The 20,735-nt window shown below is 35.3% G+C and overlaps 1 protein-coding gene across 4 annotated transcripts in view; it reads right to left on the reverse strand.

Annotated features, from left to right (window-relative positions):
• Positions 1 to 785: 785 nt before the first annotated feature.
• The window catches only part of elgi (E3 ubiquitin-protein ligase NRDP1 elgi), a 28,772-nt gene continuing 8,822 nt past the window's right edge, over positions 786 to 20,735 (reverse strand). For 3 of the 4 annotated variants that reach the window (XM_071663906.1, XM_071663909.1, XM_071663908.1), the window contains exons 4-8: positions 18,828 to 18,984; positions 17,941 to 18,072; positions 5,486 to 5,641; positions 4,503 to 4,625; positions 786 to 3,169 (exon numbers count right to left, since the gene is read on the reverse strand). In XM_071663906.1, coding sequence (XP_071520007.1) covers positions 3,020 to 3,169; positions 4,503 to 4,625; positions 5,486 to 5,641; positions 17,941 to 18,072; positions 18,828 to 18,984 — 718 coding nt within the window. In that variant the 3' untranslated portion in view covers positions 786 to 3,019. The remainder of the gene's footprint in view (positions 3,170 to 4,502; positions 4,626 to 5,485; positions 5,642 to 17,940; positions 18,073 to 18,827; positions 18,985 to 20,735) is intronic. The other variant, XM_071663910.1, reaches the window with a different exon arrangement.

Here is a 20,735-nt window from a genome sequence, read left to right on the forward strand (position 1 = left end):
GGTGAGGTCTGGTTTTGATACATTATAATGATAGGTATACAATATTATGAACACATGAAGATAAGGAGGGAAATGGCAAAAAAGTATGAAAAAACATGACAGCAACAGAGTGAATGTGTGCAAATGAGGCCAATGTTCATCTGTTTCTCATGTACCTTGCTGAGGTGGAAGAAACACCTGTATATGTAAAAATCTGTTACATTATTGATGATACTGTTGCTCTACATAACCTATGACATCTGCATACAACTGGACTACTATGCAACATTTGTATACTTTAATACTTTATGTATGTACCGCCTGAATGAGTACAGTGAAATCTCATCAGACACTTCATATTAGGCAAGTCTAAATTGTGGCAAGTTTATATCATGGAACTAGTAGTTTGGCAGAGACACATGTACCCCACCAATGCATACACAAGATTTATCTATTTATCATGTCAAAAGTTTATGCTTTTCTATCTTAAGAGGTCACCATCAATTTAAAAGGAAAGATGCTAATGTAATTAAGCTCAAACATACAAATTTAGTCACCATGGCCACTGTGACACTATCATGAATAAGTGTCACATACAAATGTCTAATCTTATACAGTGGGGGTCATTTTGTTCTGAATATCTAATCTTACCCTAAAAGATATGACCATGATTGTGAATCTAAAGACTACTGTCAATAGGAAATGTAATGAAAAGGGTAGTGAAATAAGCAAATATAGCAGCAATATGCTCAGCTGATAGATGGTTTCATGGAAGTATGAAAAAACCTGGGAAAAGTAAAGTGCAATCCTTTAGAAAAGTTTATATAAAGCAAACCCATGATGAATCCTTACCAAATTCCAAATTAACTTAGCATTAAATTTTTGTGAAAAAGCTAACAGCAAAGAGACATATACTTGGAAACTGGGATATGGCAACAGTTCAACCAGCTGAGCTAATGAAAATGTGGCAGTACAGAGAACAAAACCTGGTAAGACAACTGCATGTGACAAACTTCCTCTTAAAATTACTCCTAATCAATTTTAATAATTACCAAAGACTGTGCTATCATACTCTGGCTTTCACTGAACTAAAATCAGTGGATTTCATGCAAATTTTTCAGCTAACTGATGTCAAGCCATAAAACAAAAAACTAGAATCATGTGAAAAGCAGAAAAATCAGATTATCTATGCTCCTCATGAAGAAACTGATAAATAGCCTTTACAAACTCATTTTTCAAGGACTTACAACTATACACATACTTATGTCATTCAAAATAGTCTCAGACAACAAACTTCACTACCACAATTTACCCCTTCATATACATGTATTGCATCCACTGAAAACATCTCCAAACTAAGAAACAATGTAGGAAACTACATCTTTTCAAAGATGACAAACCTACAACTTTATGTACACACAAAAACTGTAATCATATAAAATAATGATTATGTCAACACCAATTACTGGTTCAGCCATTTGTTAAAACAGCTGTTTTCATTCACCAAGAAACAAAATGTGAAAAAAACACATAATCTACCATGACAACACACAAACAGACTATTATTTGCTTCAAAACCATATGTACATAATCCTATACACTTTTTTAGATTTGGTTCATAGAAACTTCCTCACTCAAACTAACATTCCCTTACCATATAACTACTTAAAAGGGGATATAACACCAATATGATGTCAGAGATCCAATTATATACACCAATATCCAATGTGCCACTTCCCATATTTCAAAAGGGGTAGCCATACAGTATTTGCTCCAAATACCAAGGATAAAAGTTCTTTAAACTTCAATATTTGCAGCCAAGTGAGAAATTACATAATGTACATGTTTAGTCAAGTGTCAAATTATTATTTCATATAATGAACACATTTATTCCTTCAAACTTTGTTGCCCATATGCATTTTGTGTGATATGTCTAAAGTGTCTAAGTGAAAGTTTTCCATGATGAGCTACTCAGTCATGAATTGGGTCCACTGAATACCACTAATGCCCAACACAACACATTCATTATCAATTACTGTGGTCATATTCTGTGGTGTCAGTATGTAAACTCAATGACCACCACAGTATGTAAGTAACCAAAACCTCTAACAACAAAATGATATCTTTTAAACATAAACTTTTCCTACGTGTAAAGCAAGATGGCACATAGAAAGTCCATTTCTAGACCACTAGGTAATGAAGGCTTAAGACGAATGCCCATTACTTTACCAGAGAAACCTTACTTATGACCCATGTGATCTTGTTACCTAAACAGGAAGAGAGCTCATGAAACCTAAAGCAAGATACTCACTTCAAACTTAAGCTAAAATGATTTAGAAATACTTTCTAAAACAAATGGTATCTGGTCTTACTAGCAGAACTAATGAAGAGGAATAAGATTAATGGATACCAAGGGCAACAAACCCTAGATCTGAGATTGCATAAATCTGGTTCCAGATCATAATTCCATATATTCTCAAACCTCTGGTCAGCAATATGAAGCATTAAACTGCTTCAAACACTTTAGGAGCTTTGCTTTATATGAATCAAAATCTACATTCATATGTCTGTATATGTGTGAGTATGTAAATGCCTTAATAAGGTTTTAATTGATGAAAGGCTGCTAATAAGAGCAGAAAACACGTAAAATGCAGTTAGTTTTCTGAGTAACAAATAAACTGATATTGGCTAAGTGATAAATGTGTATTTTTTGTTCAAGCTATCATGGAAGGAACTGGACAAACATTAGCAGTAAGAGGTTATTCTCCACCATAAGATTTCATCTCAGCTCTAATCTCCATTTTGATAGAAAAATTTTCACTGCACATAAATATTTTTTCTACTACTCAAACATACTACATGCAGGCAAGGATTTAAATCTTATTAAACGCCCAGTAAAATATAAAAATATGACACCAAAATTTCCAAAATAATACAATTTTCAACTTGTTCATTAAACTTGTATCTACACAAACACAATCTAGAAATTTATGACACAAATATCTTAGTTATGTATAGCACCAGCCACATTCACAGCTCCCTATTCAATACCATGGGCAAAGATCATGACAAGTCCTGGGTCAAGAAGCATATCATCATTCATGTGGCGGTTATCACAAGCCATCACCACCACTGCTTGTTTTCCTGGCACTCTTTTGCATATGTAACTCTCATAATGACGTCGATTCATCTGCAACAGGAAACTTATTACCACTTAAATCAACACAATATATTTCTTAGCCTGAATCTAATAAAATACTTGTTTTGCAACCTCACATATCAAATCCTTTAATGCTTGGCCAGTATTATATATAGCATCAACAGAGCTGAAATGCATTTGAATTTACATATGAAAAACAGAAAAAGTATATCATAATAAAAAGGAACTGCATCTTGAAATCTTACACCTATTCAGAAGTACTATACTCTGAATTTTCTACGAATATCATTAATTCTATTAGTTAGGGAGATTTAAACTCCATCAAAGAGTAGAGAGGCAGGACTGGTTTACAAAGATCACTGTGTTTCATATTCCAGAATGAAAGGCCATTCTTCAACTGTTCGCACTACCTTGCTTTATGGGAAAAAGGTGTGGTATGAAAAAAAATCATGCAATTCCTAGTCCATACCATCTAATACAACAGAATACTACAAATTTATCTAAATAGCCACCATCTGAGCCATTCATAAACTGCACATCATGCACACTACCTATCATGCCCCTTCTTACCTAAATCATAAGAATCATGCTCTATCTACTCTCTTTTTCCTCATGTCTTACCAGTAAGATATATATTCAGAAACATCATCATGCAGAAAATATGTAAAACCAACTCTCATACCTATCTATGTACATACTTCATATATTCTTTCACCAGTCATTTACATCTGGGACCTTATATCTACCTATCATTCTTTTCCATCTACTCTACCCCATCAATCCATTTAAGTCACAACACACAGAGAATTTCTTTCCTACATTCACATCCTCACAAACCCTTTCTACTTTTCTCTAGAAGTGTATCTTTAGCTTCCTCTTTTCATCATAATATGGCACCTTTGCAACAATTAACTTCACTCTCAGCCTATTACCTAAGTCCTGAGTTGACACACTGCTGTCAAACTTCTTTTCATATCATTTTTCCTTCACTAATACCCCCCTTCACTTGCAAATCCATCTGTATTATCTTTAAAGCTTGATCTCACCCTTCATTCCATTCCATTCAAAGATTACACTATCTCTAAAACCTTGTCCTTTACTTCCACTCCTTGACAATATCTTTTATCCCTTTCACATTCTAATCATCTATAAAACCTAAATATCTTGCCAAAGTGGCTGCAGGCATGTCGCTTTCATATAAGACCATGTGCACCTTTTGAGTAATCAATCTGTACAACTGGAATCCCTAGTCCTAACGCTGCAGGAAAGAAAAAATATAGCGAGAAATAATGCAACCCCTGAGGTACATTTACTATCATTACAACTAAAGAACACAATCAACAAACTTCTCTGCGGTACACACTACCTGCCTAGTCTCCAGCGTGGACAACCCTGGTGGCCAACGTCGCTCATGTGCATTTTCCATGAGTTGATCTATTATGTGTGGAGGGCACCCTGATTCACTCAAGGCGCGTCGGATCACAGCCTGGAAAATTTTAGCAATTGTCAGACTTGTTTACCCTGTGGACACACTTCTTCAAATGAAAAGAGTTGAAGCTGACTAAATGATATATATAATACTTAAATAATTTAAATAATTTTTCGTCAGGAGGAAGGCTGACATTCCAGAAAGGTAATGCCTGATGACAGCATGTGGTGTGAGGCTGGTTGAACATGTAAGGTATGACAGTGTAACAAATAGGTTTGGTAGTAAGTGAAGTCTAACTGAGAGGGATAACCATGGTATGCTATGAGGATCTGTGTGTCAGAAGTGGAGGAATCATGGGAAAGAGGGAGGTGGACAGATGGAGTGAAGGAGACTTTGGAGTATGTAAGGTTGAGCATTAAGAAGGGTGAAATGTGTGTATGAGACAGAATGAACTGGATCAATGTGATAAGCTTGGGGGAGATGTGCTGTGAATTCCTTGGACCAGGACACATGAAGCAGCCAAGGTGTTCTGGAGTACTTTGTAGAGCTTGGACATGGATAGCAAGTTCTGGTTTAGATACATCAAACATAAAAACTAGAGAATGCATGTGTGCAAATGAGCCTATTGTTAATTGTTTCTGTCACTACCTTGCTGTGGTGGGAGAGGCAATTACGAAAAAAGTTTCTCTATATGCAGAGAAGTGAGTACAAAGGAAAGGAAGCTGTTTCAGGATGGTGCAAATTTGCTGAATGAGTTACTGATGAAGACATATAAAGTAATGATACACAAACCAGTGAATCTTTTGCATCTATATTGTTATAATATTCATTAAATGCATAAATTATCATAAAAACCAAGAGTAGATGGGGACTGATATGAATCAACATGCAGTAAACCTAAGAGATGTATTCTTTACCTGTAACATAGCATCAGGAGTTGAAATCATACCTCCCCAACGAGTGACACGGGCACGAGCTAAGGAACTGGCCCACCTCACAACCTCATCTTGCTCCATTTGGTCTGCTATTGCTCTCATTTGGGGATTGCTGATTCTCATAGCTCGCATAAAATCCTGAAATAGTTCAGAGATTACATCCACTCAACGTGCAAAGTTACATTAAAACACTATTCATTTAGATTAAGTGGTGCCTGGGGTAGTCAGGATACTAGAATTTTCTGATTATATGGTAAATGATATGATTTTGAGGAATTTGCCAAGCACTTGAAGCTAATGGTTATTCAGTGCATTTTAGCATGTAAAAGATATATTAAAAATCTATAACTATTTACACAAAATCCTACTGGTATATTTTGGATTCCTTTTAAATATAACTATAACCATAAAACTATTTATAGATAACAAATATTTTGGCTTGCTTCAAAAAATTCATTCATCTATTTACATTATCATCTAAAATTTCAACAGCACTTTTATTCCTTCAACTATCATATAATTCATATACGACTTTGACATTCCAAAATTTTTGGCATTCCACTGTTACATGTTCTAAAGTAATGCTGTAATTACAGGTATCACATACTGGGGCAGGTTTCCTGCTTGACCTTGACTACAATGCAGATGAAAATTTTACAAATTCATAACAATTATTGCAAAAATTCTTAATTAAAACACATTGATACATTGATTATAACGACAAGAGTTATTATGTAAGATAAAACATAATAATAGGTTTTTTGTGTGTTTGAGTAAAATATACAATAAAACATGATCGGTGGCAAATTAAATGACACTCAGGCCTTACTCCCACACTTTTTTCCAATGTTGTACTGATAAATCTACTATACCTCTGCATACACATGATCAGAGTAAAAACAGTGGCCAAAATACATTTGTGAAGTTTATTCACTATTATAGGAAAACCTTCAACATTCCATACATTTTCTTTAATCTTGAAAACTGAAATTCTCAGGGCTAGGAAGGGAAGCTTAGCTAAAAAATGAAGAGGTTAATATTAAGGACCCAGTGAGGAGAGATTGACCAAGAGGATATATATGTGTCGGAGGTGGAGGGAGCGAGAAGTGGGAGACCAAATTGGAGGTGGAAAGATGGAGTGAAAAAGATTTTGAGTGATCGGGGCCTGAACATGCAGGAGGGTGAAAGGCAGGCAAGGAATAGAGTGAATTGGATCGATGTGGTATACCGGGGTTGACATGCTGTCAGTGGATTGAAATTCTCAGGGCTAGGAAGGGAAGCTTAGCTAAAAAATGAAGAGGTTGATATTAAGGGCCCAGTGAGGAGAGATTGACCAAGAGGACATATGTGTCGGAGGTGGAGGGAACGAGGAGAAGTGGGAGACCAAATTGGAGGTGGAAAGATGGAGTGAAAAAGATTTTGAGTGATCGGGGCCTGAACATGCAGGAGGGTGAAAGGCAGGCAAGGAAGAGAGTGAATTGGATCGATGTGGTATACCGGGGTTGACGTGCTGTCAGTGGATTGAATCAGGGCATGTGAAGCGTCTGGGGTAAACCATGGAAAGTTGTGTGGGGCCTGGATGTGGAAAGGGAGCTGTGGTTTCGGGCATTATTGCATGACAGCTGGAGACTGAGTGTGAACGAATGGGGCCTTTGTTATCTTTTCCTACCGCTACCTCGCACACATGAGGGGGGAGGGGGATGGTATTCCATGTGTGGCGAGGTGGCGATGGGAATGAATAAAGGCAGACAGTGTGAATTGTGTGCATGGGTATATATGTATGTGTCTGTATATATATGTGTACATTGTGATGTATACGTATGTATATTTGCGTGTGTGGACGTGTGTGTATATACATGTGTATGGGGGTGGGTTGGGCCATTTCTTTCTTCTGTTTGCGCTACCTCGCAAATGCGGGAGACAGCGACAAAGCAAAAGCAAAAGCAAAAAATGCAATGACAAATTACAGGTTATACAGACTGCCAAACTATATTTCAACCCCAGATTCATAATCAGCATGAAAAACATTCCTTATTACGAGATTTTAAGGCAAATCTATTTTTGTAAGAAAAATACCAATATGTGAAGGTAATCTTTAAACAAAAAAAATTTTTCTTTCAAATTTTAAATACAATATTTCTATACCTGAAATAATCATAGAAAATATCTTTTGATAATTTATCTACCTGATAAATACCCAATAAATACAAAGCAAATGATCACAAAACTTTTCATAATTATAATAATGCAACAACAAATTACAGGTTATAAAGACTGCCAAACTGTATTTCAAACCCAGCTTCATAATCAGCATGAGAAATATTCCTTATAACAAGATTCTGAAGAAACTCTATTTTCGTAATAAAAATACCAAAATGTGAAGGTAATAGTTCAGGGAATTTTTTAGCCAAAAAAAGTTTTTCTTTCAAATTCTAAATACAACATAATAAAGCATTTCTAGACCTGAAATAATCATAGAAAATGTCTTGAGATAATCTATCTATCCAATAAATACCCAATAAATACGAAGCAAATGATCACAAAACTTTTCATGATTATAATAATGCAATAATGCAAGAAAGTTAAGAGTAAATGTGAATAAGAGCAAGGTTATTAGGTACAGTAGGGTTGAGGGTCAAGTCAATTGGGAGGTGAGTTTGAATGGAGAAAAACTGGAGGAAGTGAAGTGTTTTAGATATCTGGGAGTGGATCTGGCAGCGGATGGAACCATGGAAGCGGAAGTGGATCGTAGGGTGGGGGAGGGGGCGAAAATTCTGGGGGCCTTGAAGAATGTGTGGAAGTCGAGAACATTATCTCGGAAAGCAAAAATGGGTATGTTTGAAGGAATAGTGGTTCCAACAATGTTGTATGGTTGCGAGGCGTGGGCTATGGATAGAGTTGTGCGCAGGAGGATGGATGTGCTGGAAATGAGATGTTTAAGGACAATGTGTGGTGTGAGGTGGTTTGATCGAGTGAGTAACGTAAGGGTAAGAGAGATGTGTGGAAATAAAAAGAGCGTGGTTGAGAGAGCAGAAGAGGGTGTTTTGAAGTGGTTTGGGCACATGGAGAGGATGAGTGAGGAAAGATTGACCAAGAGGATATATGTGTCGGAGGTGGAGGGAGCAAGGAGAAGAGGGAGACCAAATTGGAGGTGGAAAGACGGAGTGAAAAAGATTTTGTGTGATCGGGGCCTGAACATGCAGGAGGGTGAAAGGAGGGCAAGGAATAGAGTGAATTGGAGCGATGTGGTATACCGGGGTTGACGTGCTGTCAGTGGATTGAATCAAGGCATGTAAAGTGTCTGGGGTAAACCATGGAAAGCTGTGTAGGTATGTATATTTGCGTGTGTGGACGTATGTATATACATGTGTATGGGGGGGGGGTTGGGCCATTTCTTTCGTCTGTTTCCTTGCGCTACCTCGCAAACGCGGGAGACAGCGACAAAGTATAAAAAAAAAAATAATGCAACGACAAATCACAGGTTATAAAGACTGCCAAACTATATTTCAACAACAGTTTCGTAATCAGCATGAAAAATATTCCTTATAGCAAGATTTTGATGAAAATCTATTTTTGTGAGAAAAATACCAAAATGTGAAGGTAATAGTTCAGGGAATTTTTGAGCCCAAAAATTTTTTTCTTTCAAATTCTAAATACAACATAATAAAGCATTTCTATACCTGAAATAATGATAGAAAATGTCTTGAGATAATTCATCTACCTGATAAATACCCAATAAATATGTAGGAAATGATCACAAAACCTTTCATGATTATGATCATGCAATGACAAATTACAGGCTATAAACACTGCCAAACTATATTTCAACCCCAGTTTCATAATCAGCATGAAAAATATTCCTTATAACGAGATTTTGATGAAATTCTATTTTTGTGAGAAAAAGACCAAAATTTGAAGGTAATAGTTCAGGGAATTTTTTTTGCAAAAAAAAATTTTTCTTTCAAATTTTGAATATAACATAATAATGCATTTCTATACCTGAAATAATCATAGAAAATATCTTGTCATACTTTATCTACCCGATAAATGCCCAATAAATACGAAGCAAAAAATCAGAAAACTTTTCATAACTACAAAAATGCAACGACAAATTACAGGTTATAAAGACTGCCAAACTATATTTCAACCCCAGTTTCATAATCAACATGAGGAATATTCCTTATAATGAGATTTTGATACAAATCTATCTCTGTGAAAAATATCAAAATTTCCAGGAAATAGTCCAGGCAATTTTTTAGCCCAAAAAAGTTTTCTTTCAAATACAACATAATAAAACGCTTCTATACCTGAAATAATAAAAAAAAAATATCTTGTGATGCTTTCCCTACCCGATGAATACCCAATAAATACAAAGCGAATGATCAGAAAACTTTTTGTAACTAAAAAATGCTATGACAAATTACAGGTTATAAAGACTACCTAACTATATTTCAATCCCAGTTTCATAACCAGTATGAAAAATGTTCCTTATGAGATTTTGAGGCAAATATATTTTTGTGAGAAATACTAAAATGTGCAGGTAATAGTTCAGGGAATTCTTAGCCAAAAAAATTTTTTTTCCAAATTTTAAATACAACATAATAAAACATTTCTATAAATGAAATAATCATAGAAAATGTTGTGACACTTTATCTACCCAATGAATACTCAATAAATACGAAGCAAATGATCAGAAAACTATTCATAATCATAAAAATGCAATGACAAATTATAGGTTATAAAGACTGCCAAACTATATTTCAACCCCAGATTCATAATCAGCATGAAAAACATTTCTTATTATGAGATTTTAAGGCAAATCTATTTTTGTAAGAAAAATACCAATATGTGAAGGTAATCTTTAGACAAAAAAAATTTTTCTTTCAAATTTTAAATACAATATTTCTATACCTGAAATAATCATAGAAAATATCTTTTGATAATTTATCTACCTGATAAATACCCAATAAACACAAAGCAAATGATCACAAAACTTTTCATAATTATAATAATGCAACAACAAATTACAGGTTATGAAGACTGCCAAACTGTATTTCAACCCCAGCTTCATAATCAGCATGAGAAATATTCCTTATAACGAGATTCTGAAGAAAATCTATTTTCGTAAGAAAAATACCAAAATGTGAAGGTAATAGTTCAGGGAATTTTTTAGCCAAAAAAAGTTTTTCTTTCAAATTCTAAATACAACATAATAAAGCATTTCTATACCTGAAATAATCATAGAAAATGTCTTGAGATAATCTATCTATCCCATAAATACCCAATAAATACGAAGCAAATGATCACAAAACTTTTCATGATTATAATAATGCAACGACAAATCACGTTATAAAGACTGCCAAACTATATTTCAACAACAGTTTCGTAATCAGCATGAAAAATATTCCTTATAACGAGATTTTGATGAAAATCTATTTTCGTGAGAAAAATACCAAAATGTGAAGGTAATAAATAGTTCAGGGAATTTTTGAGCTCAAAAGTTTTTTCTTTCAAATTCTAAATACAACATAATAAAGCATTTCTATACCTGAAATAATCATAGAAAATGTTTTGTGATAATTTACCCGATAAATACCCAATAAATAAGTAGGAAATGATCACAAAACCTTTCATGATTATAATAATGAAATGACAAATTACAGGTTATAAAGAATGCCAAATTATATTTCAATAACAGTCTCGTAATCAGCATGAAAACTATTCCTTATAACGAGATTTTGATGAAAATCTATTTTGTGAGAAAAATACCCAAATTTGAAGGTAATAGTTCAGGGAATTTTTTAGCCAAAGAAAAATTTTCTTTCAAATTTTGAATATAACATAATAACACATTTCTATACCTGAAATAATCATAGAAAATGTCTTAAGATAATTTATCTACCCGATAAATACCCAATAAATATGAAGCACATGATCACAAAACTTTTAATGATTATAATAATGCAACGACAAATTACAGGTTATCAAGACTGCCAAACTATATTTCAACCTAAGTCTTGTAATCAGCATGAAGAATATTTCTGATAATGATATTCTGATACAAACCTATTTCCATGAATAAATACCAAAATTTACAGGTCATATAGTTCCAGAAATATCTTACCCCACAAAAAATTTTCATTCAACATACAACATAATAAAACATTCTATACCTGAAAAATCATAGAAAATATCTTGTGATACTTTATCTACCCAATAAATACGAAGCGAATGATCAACTATTCATAACAATAAAAATGCAATGACAAATTACAGGTTATAAAGACTGCCAAACTAAATTTCAACCACAGACTCGTAATCAGCATGAAAAATATTCCTTCTTATGAAATTTTGAGGCAAATCTATTTCTGTGAGAATACCAAAATTTCCAGGAAATAGTCCAGGCAGTATATTTCCATGAGGAAAATACCAAAAATTGCAGTTAATAATAGTTCAGGGTATTTTTTCAACCTAAAAACTTTTTCTTTAAAATTTTAAATATAACATAATAAAATCCTACAAAGATTGCCAAACAATATTTCAACCCTACATTCACATTCAGCCGAAAAATATCTGTTATACCGAGGTTCTGATGCAAATCTAATTCCTAAAAAAAAAAATTGCAAGATAGTTCATGGTACCTTCCAGCCCGAAAAAAATTCTTTTCAAAACTGAAATATAATCAAACACTTCTACCCTTCAATAATCATGAAAAGTAACTCACAATACTTACCCTAGCAATTAGGGACCCAATAAATATGAAGAGAATAATCAGTAAATATTTGAAAATTGTGAACATTTAACAACTTAACTATAGCTTATACAGACAGACAATATTTCAATCCCATAATCATATACAGTATAAATATTATTCCATATACTGAGTTCTTTAAACAAATATATTTTCTTGAGAATAATACCAAAAATTGCTGGTAATAATTTCGCAATTTTAGCCCAAAAAATATTTTATTTCAAAATTTAAATATATAATAATTAAATACATATACAAATGAAATAATTATGGAAAATGTCATAATACTTACCCTACCCAACAGATACCCAATAAATATGAAGTGAATGATCAGAAATTTGTTTAAAACTGTAAGATCATAATGACTTTAATACAGGTTATAAAGAAGGTAAAGCAATATGTCAACCCCAGATTCATATTGTGAAAAATATTCCTTATATAAGAACTGAGGTTTTCATTCAAATCTATTTCCCTGGGACAAATACTAAAAAAACACAGGGAATAGTTAAGAGAATTTTTTTCAGCCCAAAAAGCTTTTCCTTCAAAACTGAAATTCAACATACTCAAATACTTATACACTTGAAAAATCTACAGAAAATATCTCATAATGCTTCCCATAGCCAATACATACCTAATAAATATGAAGACAATGAGTAGAAAATTTCATAAAATTATACTTTTACTTTTTTATTTTTTTTTTTATTTTATACTTTGTCGCTGTCTCCCGCGTTTGCGAGGTAGCGCAAGGAAACAGACGAAAGAAATGGCCCAACCCCCCCCCATACACATGTATATACATACGTCCACACACGCAAATATACATACCTACACAGCTTTCCATGGTTTACCCCAGACGCTTCACATGCCTTGATTCAATCCACTGACAGCACGTCAGCCCCGGTATACCACATCGCTCCAATTCACTCTGTTCCTTGCCCTCCTTTCACCCTCCTGCATGTTCAGGCCCCGATCACACAAAATCTTTTTCACTCCATCTTTCCACCTCCAATTTGGTCTCCCTCTTCTCCTTGTTCCCTCCACCTCCGACACATATATCCTCTTGGTCAATCTTTCCTCACTCATCCTCTCCATGTGCCCAAACCACTTCAAAACACCCTCTTCTGCTCTCTCAACCACGCTCTTTTTATTTCCACACATCTCTCTTACCCTTACGTTACTCACTCGATCAAACCACCTCACACCACACATTGTCCTCAAACATCTCATTTCCAGCACATCCATCCTCCTGAGCACAACTCTATCCATAGCCCAAGCCTCGCAACCATACAACATTGTTGGAACCACTATTCCTTCAAACATACCCATTTTTGCTTTCCGAGATAATGTTCTCGACTTCCACACATTCTTCAAGGCCCCCAGAATTTTCGCCCCCTCCCCCACCCTATGATCCACTTCCGCTTCCATGGTTCCATCCGCTGCCAGATCCACTCCCAGATATCTAAAACACTTCACTTCCTCCAGTTTTTCTCCATTCAAACTCACCTCCCAATTGACTTGACCCTCAACCCTACTGTACCTAATAACCACATTTACTCTTAACTTTCTTCTTCCACACACTTTACCAAACTCAGTCACCAGCTTCTGCAGTTTCACACATGAATCAGCCACCAGCGCTGTGTCATCAGCGAACAACAACTGACTCACTTCCCAAGCTCTCTCATCCCCAACAGACTTCATACTTGCCCCTCTTTCCAAAACTCTTGCATTTACCTCCCTAACAACCCCATCCATAAACAAATTAAACAACCATGGAGACATCACACACCCCTGCCGCAAACCTACATTCACTGAGAACCAATCACTTTCCTCTCTTCCTACACGTACACATGCCTTACATCCTCGATAAAAACTTTTCACTGCTTCTAACAACTTTCCTCCCACACCATATATTCTTAATACCTTCCACAGAGCATCTCTATCAACTCTATCATATGCCTTCTCCACATCCATAAATGCTACATACAAATCCATTTGCTTTTCTAAGTATTTCTCACATACATTCTTCAAAGCAAACACCTGATCCACACATCCTCTACCACTTCTGAAACCACACTGCTCTTCCCCAATCTGATGCTCTGTACATGCCTTCACCCTCTCAATCAATACCCTCCCATATAATTTACCAGGAATACTCAACAAACTTATACCTCTGTAATTTGAGCACTCACTCTTATCCCCTTTGCCTTTGTACAATGGCACTATGCACGCATTCCGCCAATCCTCAGGCACCTCACCATGAGTCATACATACATTAAATAACCTTACCAACCAGTCAACAATACAGTCACCCCCTTTTTTAATAAATTCCACTGCAATACCATCCAAACCTGCTGCCTTGCCAGCTTTCATCTTCCGCAAAGCTTTCATTACCTCTTCTCTGTTTACCAAATCATTTTACTTAAAACACATTATAAAAATGGCCAAACAATACCTCAACCCCCATATTTGTAATCAGCATGAAGAATATTCCTTATAATGAGAATCTGATGCAAATCTATTTCTGTGAGAAAAATACCAAAATTTTCAGGGTATTTTTCTGGCCCCCAGATTTTTCTTTCATATGTTAAATACGTTATGAAATGCTTCCATACCTGAAATAAACAGAAAATATCTTGTGATGCTTCCTCTACCTGATAAATAACCAAAATGGTTATATGTAACAAGCAGAATGCTACAAGCATCAATCTTGCGACCGGTTCTCTTCCTAATATACATGAATGATACTGATAATGGGCTGCAGAGCAAGATGTCAAAATTCACTGATGATACAAAACTGAGAAATAAATCTACTATGGAACTTGAATGTCTACAGCTTCAAAATGACGTGGCCAAACTTATGAACTAGGCTACCAGATGGAAAATGAATTTTAATATCGATAAGTGCAAAGTACATATTGGTAGCAAGAACGAAAAGACAAACAACAGTGTGAATTCTGTTGAACTGCAAAAGGTAAACGAGGAATAAGACTTGGGTGTAATAATCGCTGGTGACCAAAATCCAAGGAAACAGTGCACAAAAACAGTTGGAAAAGTGAAGACAATTCTTGGTTTCATAGGCAGAGCCTCTGATTTCTAAGTCCATGGAAACCATCCTTGCTCTTTTCAAGTCACTGGTTCGTTAAGTCCAAGGAAACCAATCCTTATTCTTTTCAGTTCATTGGTTTGTCCATTTCTTGAATACTGTGTTCAGTTTTGATTATCCTACCAAAAAAAGACAAAGAATAGTGAGAATAAAGTGTCTAGATACCAAGATGATTCCCAGACTGAGAAACAAATCCTATGAGATTACATTAAACGACTTGAATCTATTTCACTTAGAAAAGAGAAAGTCAAGACTTGATCAAATACAATCATTTGAAATAATCAAAGACTTTGATAATCTTCATCTATCAAGTTACCTAAGACTTGATTCATCTGATTTTACTAGTAGTAATGGAAACAGACTGATAGGCAAACGATTTACCTCAAATGAGGTATAGTACTTTTCTTCAACAAGATTGTTAACATAAGGAACTATCTGCCAAATGAAGAGGTTGAAAGCAATACAATAATCTTTTTTTTATAAATGCTCGCTACTTCCCGCATGAGCGAGGTCACACCAAGAAGAGATGACAGAGCCTGAGGGAAAAATCCTGTCTTGGCTCCTTGCTCTGTTCTTTCTTTTGAAGAGTAATACAAGAAGGGAGAATTTCCAGCCAACCACCCCTGCCACTCTTAGCTGCCTTCTACGACATGAAGGGAATATGTAGGCAGTATTCTTTCTCTTGAATCATATGTATGTCTTCTAACTTTTACCATACTATTCTGTGAGCTTCTGATATCTTTTACTATCACAAACAGTCTTGAAAGGGCCAAATAGTCAGATGCTATTTGAATTCCTTTGTATTAGCAATCCACTCCTAAAGCACATAAGCAATGTATGGGGCCACAATGTGGTCTGTAGGGTTTGGCTGTGGATGATGGGTTCTAGCCTCAGGCTACTGTTTATGTTCCTAAAACTATTTTGCTGAAGCAAAAAATGGCAGACACATTAGGGAAAAAATCTGCTCCTAATTCATAGGATGTATCAGGTACATACACCCCAGAAAATCATTCACAAACATCGTCAACCCATGCCCTAAACAAAAATGAAGTGTAAACTTCCATACTTCTTTTCAATTTTCACACTAAGTTGGTCTGTCAAGAGAGATCATTATCTCCATTCACACCACCTCTATACACCACATTCCCTCTTCGTCCATTCTGGTATCATCTGAAATATCCACAGACTCAATCAATTGTCTCACTGCCTCCCTCTCCTTCCTGCAACAGTTCTGTGTATTTCCTTAACTAACTTACCGTCTGCCATACATTTCACATGACCATACTGTTCTATAAAACAACTTTCAAAATTGTGCATTTCAAATGATTTCTTCACAATACTTATCCTTTTTGCATATAAGTTTAAAGAATAAAATGGAATATTTCATCCTTTTCTTCATGATAAGTAACATGGCTCTTCTGGTATGAAAAAATAATGTTTTTCTCTCACTGTAAGTGAATCTTCCCCCAATGAATCTGAAACACTGAATGAAGGCCAAAGAGTCAGATATTTGTAGGGCTTGGCAGTGGATGATAGGTTCTGGTTTTGGTGAAATATACACGAAATCTAGACAATGGATGTGAGAGAATGAGGCCATTGTTTCCATTCCTGACAAAACTTAGATACAGCAAGATTTTGAAGACAGGGCATCCTTCCCATGTCTACTATATTACACAAAATATCCATCTTTACTGTTCTTATTCTTGAACCCTCCTGGCTTACTGGCTTATATATAATACTTTGGTTTCACATCCTTATATCAAAGTTGGGTAAAGTACTCATTCATGAAAGTATCTTGCACACTCTAAAGTCAATTTTTTCCTATTCACCTTATACGACTACCATCAGTTTCAACTTTCCCACTAAATTCCTAACTGAACTTTACAGGACCCTAAATACTTACAACTCATCCATAGCTTTGATTTGTTCACCATTCATAATGATATCCCACAGAAATTTCACCTACTTTCATACTAACAAACACTACATTTTCTATTATCTTCACAACCCTCACCCAGCTGTATTATCTTCATAACCCTCACCCACCTGTAAAATATAATATAAAGCACCAAATTACACTCCAATCTTATCATAAAGTAGAATCACTAAATATCAAAAAGTGTAAGCATTGATTTGCTTAAGTACCACTTTACCTACAAGACCAATGTCACATTCAAGGTTCTACAGTCTTGTAAAGTTTGTTTAAAAGTGCCCACAACCAAAACAAATTCATTCAATGTAGAAATATGGTAAAAATGTACATTACTATAATAATACTGCATGAGGACCCCATCTACAGAATTCCAACATCTTCAAGGGCTGTACTCCATGCAGGAGAAGGGATATGATGGACTCCCTCAGAACAAGAAGGTACTCAACCGGACTGCTCCCTTTCATCCATTGATAATGAGAGCTTAGCCAAAGGGGACCTCTTGCTCACCGAGTAACCACTTGCAGGTAAAGTCCAGTAACACCATGAAAAATGTATACTTCAAATTATTAGAAAGAAATTCAGTGTACAAAATTTTATCAATAGCTCAGTACTTTACAATCATCATGCTTGCTCATGAAAAAAAAATCTACCTTTAGGAGCTGAATTTCCCGTTTTTGTTCATTAAGCTGATATTTATTTTCAGCAAGCTCCTGCTGTAGCTCAGCAATTTTCCCTGCCTGGTTTTGTATTAAACTTCTTAACTCCCGAAGGCAGTTGTGGTCCTGAAATAAAATGAGATAACTGTATTAGTGTTTATGATTCACATATAAAGAAAACAAAATGAGGTAAACAAAAAAATGATTCATGATCAAATATCAGCAGGAACGGAAAAAGGTACTGACAGAGGATTTTTCCTCAAAGGCTCATTTGTCTGTTCCTGAATATGAATATGAATATGGCTAGATCTAATTAAATTTCTTTTATTTTCTCATCTGTTCCAGACATTACCTCAATAACGTGGGAAACAGCATACATGTATATAAAACATATAGATATATGTATATATCTATGGGGCTTGGGGATGAATACTTTCCATGTATTCCCTGCATGGCTATGAAAGAGAGTAAAAGAGTATAAGAGTAAAAGAGGGGTTGGAAACCCTCCCCTCCTTGTATTTCAATTTCAGAAAGTTGGATGCTACCTTGCTTATGTAAAAACAGTAATCATGTATGAAAGATAAGAAAGAAGAAAAATTATTTTTCATTCTTCTTTCTTTTCTTCTATTAAACTTATTCACTGTTGTTGTTGTAGGTATGTACAAAACCTAGTTTCAAGGATAAAAAGTCTACTTAAAAACATCAATATCTTATTCATCTAAAACATTGTTGCAGATTATCTTAAACATTATACAAGATATCAACCATTATTCTACATGGTCAAGACTTCAATCAGCACAGAAGAATGACCTTTTCTTAATAAATTCCGGATGACTGGTATATTAAATGCAAATAAGGATGTCACAGATAATAAATCATACCTTTAGCTCATCCTTGGGTACAACTAAACCACATCCCTGTTCACAAGGCACCGGACGCTTAGGGTTGAACTCACACTCTTCCAGGTGTGAAGTCAACGCATCAAGTTTCACAACTGAAGTGCAACCATGAGGTTTGTTGTCACAGGATATGTATAACCTGGGGTGAATAAGATGGAATAAGTGATGAAAATAATGATCAACTGTCTCCTTTAATGATGAGGAAAATATATACATTTAAATACACTTTAGTCCTGTTTACTCAAATAAAATGGACAATGGCCCTATCTGATCACAAGAGTTCTCTAAATACTCGAGTGGAGCACTGAGATTTTTACTAAATAATATATAGCAAAAAATTAATCTTTGTAAGCATAAATTGTTAAATGCATTGAGGAACTTGAACTCTTGAAGCAGGAGTTGTGGGAGTGTGTGAAAGAGTGTAAGAAAGTAAGTTCTAGTTTGATATGGGTAAAACTGAAAGTGGATGGAGAGAGATGTGATTATTGGTGCTTATGCAATTGGTCATGAGAAGAAAGATCATAAGAGGCAAGAGTTTTGGGAGCAGCTGAGTGAGTGTGTCAGCAGCTTTGGTGCATGAGACCAGGCAGTGATAGGTGATTTAAATGTGGTGTGTAATGTGGCAGTTGTGGGTATAATTGGCGTATATGGGTATTCAGTGTTGTGAATGGAAATGGTGAAGTTTGTGGATTTGTGTGCTGAAAAAAGACTGAAGACTGGGAATACCTGGTTTAAAAAGAGTTATACATATGTAAAAGCATGTTTTATTACAAATGGTAAAAGAACAACAAATAAAACACGGTAAAAAATGAAATGCTACTAAAGTTAGGTTTGTCATATCATGCCAGGGGAGGTCTCTTCATTTACTTGTTTCACTATTTCCACCAATAAATTCTTGTCTACACTACCAGAGCAAGGGAAAATATCCTTTCTGAGGCAGTAAGGTTTCCACTCTCCCACCCTATCTGTACCAGTAGAAACCAGTCAGAAGGAAAACTGTCAGAGCAAGGGAATAACAGTCCTTTATGTATTGCATGAAGAATCTTTGTTTATCTTGTTTATATTGGACTCAAAAAAACAAAGTATTTAGCAAAACCATGTAAAATAAATAATGTAGTGGCAGCAAATACCTTACTGGTGTTGACTTGCCTCCAATTATCACTCAGATTATTTGCTCCACAGGGGACCACATGACAATACATTATTGCTATTTCTTACTCCCATTTCTTTCACATTTATCAAACATGATACTACTACAGTGCACAAAAACACTGTCTGAAGAAAAAATAAATATATGGAAATAAACAAAGTAAATGGAGCAGTATAAATCAATGGACTAAAAAGCAAGAAACAAATAATATATTATAATAAAATAAATCAAGGAAAGAGAAAAAAAGAATGGTCCAACCCACCCACATACACATGTATATACATACACATCTACACATGCACATATACATACCTATACATCTCAACATATACATATATATACACACATAGACACATACATATATACACATGTACATAATTCATACTGTCTGCCCTTATTCATTCCCGTCGCCACCCTGCCACACATGAAATGACAACCCCCTACCCCCGCATGTGCGTGAGGTAGCACTAGGAAAAGACAACAAAGGCCACATTCCTTCACACTCAGTCTCTAGCTGTCATGTATAATGCACCAAAACCACAGCTCCCTTTCCACATCCAGGCCCCACAGAACTTTCCATGGTTTACCCCAGACGCTTCACATGCCCTGGTTACTTTGGTTCTTGCTCACAAAAACCGGCAGCTCATGTACCCCCATCACTAGCTAGTCCATGCAATATTCAGCAAGTTGCTAAGATACATAATCACTGTGTGGCCATTAGCAATGCAAGGGTGGGCCAT

This window comes from Panulirus ornatus, chromosome 8 (assembly GCF_036320965.1).
Source record: "Panulirus ornatus isolate Po-2019 chromosome 8, ASM3632096v1, whole genome shotgun sequence".
Classification (NCBI taxonomy): domain Eukaryota; kingdom Metazoa; phylum Arthropoda; class Malacostraca; order Decapoda; family Palinuridae; genus Panulirus; species Panulirus ornatus.